At 24.6% G+C, this 10188-nt stretch overlaps 1 protein-coding gene across 1 annotated transcript in view; it reads right to left on the bottom strand.

The window, feature by feature from the left end:
* Positions 1 to 3278, bottom strand: part of LOC117167635 — a 10703-nt gene extending 7425 nt beyond the window's left edge. The window contains exon 1 of the mRNA XM_033352711.1: positions 3143 to 3278. Within this exon, the coding sequence (XP_033208602.1) occupies positions 3143 to 3185 (43 nt within the window). The 5' untranslated portion in view covers positions 3186 to 3278. The remainder of the gene's footprint in view (positions 1 to 3142) is intronic.
* Positions 3279 to 10188: the final 6910 nt, after the last annotated feature.

Below are 10188 nucleotides of genomic sequence, written 5' to 3'. Positions count from 1 at the left end.
ATTAATTTATCAATGAAGTATTTACAAGTGAAATTTTACAGATTTTATCAGCGAAAAGTGAGTCGCCAAAGATTAGTAGAAGAGTACTAATTCGATCAGACGAGATATTTCCTAATTAAAAAGTGGAAAAATAATTATTCGGTACAAAAAAAAACATGATTTATAACTGTATATCATAATTTAAAAAAGTTATAAACATGGAAAATGTGAAAAATAGAAATGTTTATTATAATAACGAAGTAGAGTTGACGTTCTTGACTTTATTGACACAATAAGAAGGCCATGTTGAGAAATTTTTAACGTGACTTAGTCTGTCTTCATTTTCCAAATATTTTTGTCTGGTTCTTTGAACAAAGATGAGAAAAACAACAATTTTTCAGAATTGCCTTGAATAAGCATCAGCTTAGTCTGAATTGGATTCCTTAAGAATTTTATATGCAATTTATAGATTATTTTCACAAACGATACCTCATTGCATCTTTGAATAAAAATTTTAAAAAACTTCGTTAACCAATAGCGAAGTTTTAAAGAATTTGTATGCAAAAAGTGAGCCACTAAACATTAGTAAAAAATTACTAATTCAATTTGTCAAACTTCTTCGTTTTTCTTTTTTTAATTGAAACAATGAGAAGTCGCTATTCTGGAATTGTAAACGTGACCTATAACTTTTCCGAAATTGGGAATATTCCAGAAGGTTTCTTTGAAACCAAGAAACAATCCATCATATTTATTTTAAGTGAAAAAATGTATTTGGCTAAAAGAAATAGTTTTTTCGTTCCAATGAAATTTTTTCTTTAATTTACAATTATTTTTTTTAATTTTCAAGTCATTCTCTGATAATCGAGTAAAATTGCGTGAAAGAAACGGTTTTTTTTCTGAAAATAAATATTTTCAATGCAAGTCATCAGTGTTACAGAATTTTTAATTGGAAATTTTTCAAATTAAAAACTAAATATTTGCAATTCAAAGTTCTACAATTATAGAGTTATAATTGAAAATGCTTGAATTTTGAAAATATTGAATTGAAAATTACTCAATTTTTTAGTTGCAGTTTCATAATTTTAGTTAAAAATTTATCCCTTTTTGTAGAAAATAATCTTCTTATAGAAAATTGATGTATTTGGTCAAAAATGCAATTATTTTGTTGATAATTAACTTTTTAGGTGGAAAATTTTTATTCTCAGTTTAAACAATTTAATTTTTTCTGAAATGCTATTTGTTAGTATTTTGGACCTTTAATTATTATACATGTTTTTCAGTTTTTGGCCATTGGACTTGCAATTTTACAAGTTTGTCAATAAAGAAGTTCTTATTTGAAATTCGCAACTTCAACGAAAATTTGGTCAACAGTTTGGTTAAAAATTTACGTATTTTGTTGAAAAGTCATCTTTCTGATAAAAAACTTAACTGTTTTATGGAGAATTAATTTTTTTTTATTAAAAATTAACTTTCTCAACTGAAAATTCCACTATTTTATTTTTGATTGATCTTTGTCTGTTGAAATTTTAATTTTTTTATAGAAAATTAACACTCTTGGTTACTAAATTAACTGTATAGTGGAATTTTTTTATACTTGTATTTTTTCGTAAAAATATAGATTATTTTTAAACAACTATTTTTATACAACTATTTGGTTGAAAAATAATCTGCTATTGTTGAGGGTTAAAGTATTTGATTGAGAATTCATTTTTGTTAAAATATCAATTATTACATTTTTTCTTAATAATTCATCTTTTTATATTAAATGCATTAAATGCATTGTTTTTGTTAAAAAGTATATGAAAAAATTAAAATTTGTTTAAAATGTAACGCTTTGGTTAAAAGTTGAACTTCTTTCTTCAACATTTATTTTTTTAGTTGAAGATTCATAATTTTAGTTGAAAAATTCGTTTTTTTTTTGGTACAAATTATTGTTTTAAATTAAAATTTAACAAATTTGTTCAAAATTCTACTTCTTGGCTCAAATTTGAACTACTTTTTAACGGCTTATTTTTTTGTTTAAAAATCAATAATTTTAGTTGAAAATTCGTATTTTTTTGGTTAAAAATTATTATTATTTTAAAAATAAAATTTAACTAAATTGTTTAAAATTCAACTAGTGGTTGTAATTTTTTGTTTGTTTGAACATTTATATTTTCGGGTTTAAAATTGAACTATTTTAAGAAAAATTCATCTTTTTGGCCTGAAACAAAATTAACACTACAAAATTAAACTGCTACGTAGAAAATGTATTGTTTTTACATTAAAAATTAATACCAATTTCATACCACTATTTCTGGTTAAAAATCGATTTAGTTGAAAATTTATGTTATTTGTTGAAAATTCGTCTTTTCTATGGAATGTTCAACTATGGGGGAAAAATATAATATTTTCGTAAAAAAGTTGTATTTTCTGGTAAAAAAATAATATTTGCGTTTGAAAATTCATCTCTTTCTTAGAAATATATATATTTATTCCATTAACATTTTTCTTATTTATAAAAAAAAATTTTGGTAAAAATTTGTTTCAATTGAAAATTTAACTATTCGATTTTTTGTTGGAAATGGATGTTTTTCATTTGAAAATTCAACACAGTTTGTTAGAAAATGTATTAATTTTGTTAACAATTCGTCATATTTGGTAAAAATAATTTTTTGTTTATTTGAAATGCGACTGTATATATGAAAATCAGTCTTTTTAAAAAGTATTTTGTTAATAAAATCATCTTGTTTGTTATATTCAACAGTTTGTTATTTTAAATGAAAATATTTTTTTACTGAAATATCAACTATTACATTTCACATTGAGAATTCATCTTTTTTGTTTAAAAATGTAAACTATATGTTTGTAAATTAATTTTTTTATTGAAATTTTTATTCGATATATGTTAAATTTTCCTAAATCTTTTTGAATTATCTGAGGATTAAAAAAAATTATTTACCTTAAAAACAAACAAACAAATAAACTTGAAAAATAAATCGAAATTTTTATTTAGTATTAAAAATTATGCTGCGCTTTAAATTGTTAATGTTTATAGTTAATTCTCGGCTTAAAAAAAATTAACTTTACATCACTGATAAATACGAATAACATTGTAAAATTGATTGATTAAAAAATCAGCCAAAACTAATTTAATTAATTTAATTTCTTCACTTGCACTTACCGACAGAAAGTGCCACCAAAGCAAAGACTAATAACTTCATCATGGCTGTATTAAAAAATGAATAAAGAAAACTCAGAAAGTAAAACTTTTCGCAGAATAAAAGTTTTTGTACTGATATCAGGATTCTGATGTAAGGCTATTTATACACTAAGAATTTTGAGACTGTAACCTTCAAAAGCGTCGAAAACTTCAACAACAATTAGGTTATCGTCTGTGCTTAATGTGTTAGTAAACACCTGTAAGAAAAACATTTGTTCTTATCAAACTCATATTTCCGTATTTGAAACTCGGTCAGAATAACAAAACATTTAACTAGAATTTTTAATTTTTAATTTTTTAACTTCCTTGAATTGAATAAATATTTTTTTCTATTTTATACAATAACACTTTATTATTCTTTGAATTTAGGAAATGATTTATTTGATTCGTAAATTTTATTCAGAATCGTCAATATAATGTGAATAAAATTAACACGTAAAATTTGTTGGGACAGCCATAGAATACGAATGAAAGTTTATTTTTTATTATGGGGTCCCAAAAAACCCCCATAAGTGTAAAATTATATTTTAATGGGTTTTGGCGCTGTTTATGATTTTTTTCTGTTTTTTTATACAGATGGTATCTAGTACATAAAAACTTTATATTGGTAATTCGATGTTCAGATTAATTGTTTAAACAATGGTTCATAGCCTTTAGCAATTATCTTTTAGAAAAGAGTTAGAAAGTCGCGATTTTTGAAAAATGTTCCACTTTTTGTCCAATGTTTACTTAGAGTAAGGTAATAGTTAATGTTAACAAATATAATTTTTTAAACAACTTATTATTATTTTTAATAATATTCTCTTAGAATTATGTTAGAAAATATCAAATTTTTCACAAATTTTGGACTTTTTGTCTGATTTTAATTAGAGTGAGTTAAATAATTGAATAAAGTTAAAAAATGAATTGTTTAAACAATTCATTATGGTTTTCTGTGATTTTTTCTTTAAATCGATTAACAAGGTAGCGGTTTTTTTTGTTGAAATTTTCAACTTATTTTCAAAATTTTCCTTAAAGCGAGGCAATAATTAATCAAATTAAGCAGAAATAATTGTTTAAGCCATTTTTATTTCTTTTTTAGCAAATTTCTCATAGAATAGAGTTAAAAATTCACGGTTTCTCCCGAAATTGTCCATTTTTTTCCAATGATCGATTAGTTTGAGGAAATACTTAATGTTAACAAAAATAATTGTTTGAAAAATTTATTATTATTGTTCATCGTATTCTCTTAGAAAAATTCTATGTAGAAAATAGCAGTTTTTAAAAAAAAAAATTCCATTTATGTTCAGTTTTCAATTAAAGTAAGGTAAATAATTGATTAATGTTAACAAAATTAATTATTTAAACAACTTATTGAAGTTTTTAGCAATTTTCTCTTAAAATGATGATGAAAAGTCAGAGTTATTTAGAATTTCTCAACTTATTTGCAACCTTTTCGTTACAGCAAGGCAATAATTAATTAAATTTAACAAAAATAATTGTTCAAATATTTAGAATTTTTTGTTGAATCATTTTGATTAAAGTTAACCTATAAATTGTTTGAATAATTTATTATCGTTTTTAGCAATTTCCTCTTAAAATTAATTAAATTTAACAGAAATAATTTTTAAAATAATTTTTATTATTTGTAATAATCAGCCCCATGCATCGCCCCCACTTTTCTGTTATCTTACGATCCGGAGGGGAATCTCGGGTAAACTAATCCAACAGATGGCGCCACAAAAAGTAGGTCTGTCTTTTTCATTGAATTGCATTAAGAAAAAGCAAAAAAAATTAAAAACCCAGTATGCATAAAATTTGGCGCAGTCCTTACGACATCATTACGACATCTTTAAGACAACTTTACGACATCCTATGTCGATGTCGTTTCGGTGTCTTTGCGATATCGTAAGACATCGTCAGATCATACGACTTATTTACGATATTGTAAAGACGCATTAACGGCATAGACATATGATATCGTAAAGTTGTCGTAAAGATGTCGTAAAGATGTCGTAACGATGTCGTAAAGACGTCGCCAAACCTTATGCCCACTGGGAACTTGATTCTGTTTGCAAACAAACAAGCAAAATAATAGATGAAAAAATAAGTCTTACCATTACTTATTATTTAAAAAAGAAAAAGTAATGAAAATATGTAGTTTAATATGAATAAAATTAAATTTTGAGATACATTTTGAAAGCAGTTCGAACTTTATATTTTTGTGATTTATTTTGCTCATATTATTGATTTTATTATTTTTTTTTTAAGTTAAACAAAATTATTTGTTGTTAAAATTATTAATGTAGCTAATGAAAAAATTAATAATATTAAAGACAGTGCAATAATGTATTTGTTGCTTAATCTTGAAAGCTTTTTTCTCGCTGCGTTCAGCCCCTAATAATTTTATTAAAAAATTTTTATTTAAAGGAGATTTCGAATTAAATAGTTAATTATATTATTGCAAACCTCATTTATAAAATGAACAGACTATAAACTATTAAATTCTATAAACAAACGTACTGTATTCATGACGGAGTGTAGGAGGAAATTCACTTTTTTCGTTCAGCTTAACGCTCCAAACTTTTGTCTTCTCTGTTTGTTTATTAATAATTTTTCTACTTAAAGCAAAAATAATTTAAAAGTTTCTAATAACTATTGTTATAAACAATTTTGGTGGCAAAATATTATAATTTGAGATTTTTTAAATTATTATTTCCTTCAAGCGCCAGGAAGATTGCAAGTCTTCCCTGAAACAATAAATGTTTAATAATATTTAATAAAATATAACAATTTAAATTTTTGTAAATATATTAGATAAAGAAATTCAAAATTTTGGCCCTTACGCTTAGAATTCTTTTACACTGGAAATATTTTAAGCTGTAGGGCGAATAACTGCTAGTCACAAAAATATGTGAGACGTTAACAATAACCATTGTTATGAATAATTCTCGTGACAAAATATTCAAATGTAAGGTTTTATCACAATTTTTATTTTCTTTAATCGCTACAATGGCTGCGGATATTCCTAAAAAATTTATCTTTGATCAAATTTAGTGGAATATAACAACTTACATGTTTATAAACAATTTACAAAAAATGTCCCAATGTTGGCAGTATCACTCGGAAAAGTCGGGTTTTCAATCGTAATAGATTTGAAATGAATCATAACACTGCATGCTAAGATTCACTAAATACAACATCTTTTGACAATAACCCACCGACTTGGCCATCAAAGAAGATTTAGATTTGATAAAACCTTAAGTTTAAATATTTTGTCACAAGAATTGTTAATAACAGTGGTTATTGTTAACTCTTCTAATATTTTTGTGACTAGCAATCATTCGTCCAATAGCTTAAAACATTTCCAGTGCAAAAAAATTTTCGATGCGAAATGGCAAACATTTTAAATTTGTTTATTTAATTTGTTCACAAAAATTTAAATTGTTATATTTGATCAAATATTATAAAATATTTATTATTTTAAGGAATACCTGAAGTCGTTCTGGCCATTGACGGAAATTATAATTTGAAAAATCTCAAATTCTAATATTTTTACACAAAACTTGTTTGTCACAGTAGTTATTATAAACTTTTAAATTATTTTTGTTATTAAATGTCATTCCTATATTAATAGGAAGCACTTTTAGCAAAAAAAATTTCATCGATTATAAGACTTTGCTCATACTTTGACTGGAAAAATTATTGATAAAAAAATAGAGGAGACAAAATATCGGAGAGTCAAGATCTATAGAATTTAATGATCTTTAATTTAAAACCGAAAAATGCAAAATCTCAAGAAAATTGAAGGCTCTGGACATTTTTAAATGAAAAAAGTGCGTTTCCTCCAATTGTGCTTCATGAGTATTTTTCCAAATAATTCCCTCAAACATTTTAGTTACAATTACCACTACTTTTTAAAAATATTTCCTTCGAAACTTGAAATTTTTAAGATTTTAAAGGAGGAAAGATTCTTTACTTTGCAACTTAAGTTGTAGTCTTACATATTCTAATTATTATTATATTTATATTGGATATAAGTAATATATTTTTCATTAATTCTTCTGATCATGTATATGTTTTAAATATTTTTGTCATTGAGGTCTTAAATATTATTAATTTTTTCATTAGCTACATTAATAATTTCAACAATAAATAATTTTGTTTAACTTTGACAAAAAATAAAATCAATAATATGAGCAAAATAAATCACAAAAATATAAAGTTCGAACTGCTTTCAAAATGTATCTCAAAATTAAATTTTATTCATATTAAACTACATATTTTCATGACTTATTTTTTAAAAATAATTAGTAATAGTTACTCTTATTTTTTCATGTATTCTTTTTTGTTTATTTGCAAACAGCATCAAGTTTTTAATTATTTTTGCTTTTTCTCAATGCAATTCAATGAAAAAGACAGGCCTACTTTTAGTGGTGCCATCTGTTGGCTTAGTTTGACCGACATTTCCCCTCCGGATCGTAAGAAAACTACTACTACATACACATACATGGTCGAGGCAGGGAGCTGGTAATAATATTCTCTTTGAATAATGCAAGAAAGTTGTAGTTTTTTTCTAAAATTTTCCACTTTTTGCCTACTTTTCAATAACAGACGATAATAATGAATTAAACTTAACAAAAATAATTGTGTAAATAATTTATTATTATTTGTAATAATATAACCCAGGTGCGAATTGACCGTCGGCCCAACGGTCGGTCCAACTTTGTGCGCCACTCTAGTCGGGCCAACCAGCTAAATGATAACGGTCACCGGCCTTTGACTTCTCCACGTCGGGCCGCCATTTGGTCCCATATATGGGCCATCCCACCTGCGACAAAAATTAATTTAAAAAAAATTGTTTTTTAAATAATTATTATATAAACTTCATTTTCTATCATTATTAAATACATAATTCACACATACAGTTAATTGCACTTATAATCGCATGCTTTATCGCTTTAAAAAGTCTTACTCGCCCAGGATTCGAACCTTACCTAAACTAGTGTATTTTATCGCGTACTCTAACCACTTGGCTATCGAAGCGCTTGAAGTTTGTTCACAAAAACTGCGCTGAATAGTTTGACACTTCCGGTGCTCCTCCATAATAGAAAGATGGTTGAAGTTGCTTATGTTTTATAGCGTTACATTATTTAAAAATATCCCAGAATTATATAATAAAAAATTTTATAAACATATTATTTGTTGCAAGAATGTTTTCTACGATTTTCCATAATTTTATGTTTTTAAGTTATATTGCGAGAAATTTCGATAAAAACATGATGATTAAAAAATTTTGCTTGACATTATTATTGTTAAAATTACAAACAAATTTAGTGAACAAATGCATTAGTCAGGAATTTTCGACAAAAAATTTTTTTTATTTACATTTTTTTAAAATACTGAATTTTATGATAATCTTAGAAAAATTCCTGATTTGTTGATGAATATTATGCCTTTTTTAAACAAATTTAATAAACAAGTACATTGTTCGGGCATTTATCGGCAGTAAAATTATTTTTTTTTCAATACCGGTCCGTTCAATTGGGCACTTCATAAGAATTTGAGCAACATTTATAATTAGTTGATAGACTTAATGATTTTTTAAACAAATATAATTAAAACATGCATTAATTAGGTATTTAAGGATATAAAAATTCGTTTTTTCGATCTCAACTTTTGAATTAGGAACTTCATAATAATTTCAGAAAAATTCTTAATTTTTTTCTCAATTTAATTTTTTTTACAAATTTAATAAACAAATTCATTATTAGGGCATTCGTCAATGGAAAAATTCTTTTTTTCCCGATTCCAGACTTTTTCATTGGGATCTTCATAATAAATTCAGCTACATTTTTGATAAGTCGATAAATTTCATTATTTAAAAAAAAATTTAACAAAGAATCGCATTATTCGGGCATCTGTGGACGGAAAAATTACTTTTTTTAATGTCAGTCTTTTCAATTGGGGACTTCATGATTATTTCAGTAAACTGCATAAATAGTTGATACATTATATGATTTCTAAACAAATGTAATAAACATATAGATTATTTGGGTATTTGACAACACAAGAGTTATCGAAAACGTTGAAAAAATAAAAAAATGCCTGATAAATGTATTTGTTTATTAAATTTGTTTATAATATTAAAAGTAATAATTTCACAAAGAAATTTCTTCATCATTATATTGTTTTTATTTAATGTTCTTGCAATATAACTTTAAAAAACTTTGGGCTAATGGTCAAGCCCTGGTATCCGACCGAATTTCGCACCTGCGAATATTTGAATAATGCTAGAAATTTGCGATTTTTCTGAAATATTCAACTTTTTGTCCACTTTTCATTTAGTGTGAGGTAAAAATATACTGAAATTTAACAAATATAATTGTTTAAACTTTTTAGTTAAAGCAAGGCAAAAATCAACAAAATTTACAAACAATAATTGTTTAAACAATTTATTTTTATTTATAATAATATTCTCTTAGAATAATGCTTGAAAATTGCAGTTTTTTAAAAAAAGAATGACACTTTCCGTGAACTCTATAATTAGGGTGAGGTAATACTTAATTGAAGTTTTTTTTATATATTTACTTAGACAATAAATAATGCAAATAATTAAATATAATTTTTTGAATAATTTGTTACTATTCATAACTATCTTCTCTTAGATAATTTCTAGAAACATGCGGGGTTTGCGGAAATTTTTAAGTTTGCTTTGTCTTTCAAGCTATGAAAAAAAATAAACAAAAAAAAGAACAACTTGTTAAATAATTTCTCTGTTTTTTGTGAATATATTTTTCTGAAATAAAACAGATATTTGGAATATTTTTCGAATTTTCTATATGGATCATATTAAATAGAAATTTCCCTTGAAGTAGTTATTAAAAGCCGTTTTATTTAAATAAATATTATTATTTATTATTTGTTCATTAAAAACTCAAAGCATTACTCTAAGAGAATATTATTATATATAATAAAAAATTGTTTAAACAATTATTTACCTCAAATTTAAATGATCATTGCCTTGA

Source organism: Belonocnema kinseyi, chromosome 2 (genome assembly GCF_010883055.1).
Source record: "Belonocnema kinseyi isolate 2016_QV_RU_SX_M_011 chromosome 2, B_treatae_v1, whole genome shotgun sequence".
NCBI lineage: Eukaryota > Metazoa > Arthropoda > Insecta > Hymenoptera > Cynipidae > Belonocnema > Belonocnema kinseyi.
This window is presented reverse-complemented; position numbering and strand designations above follow the sequence as displayed.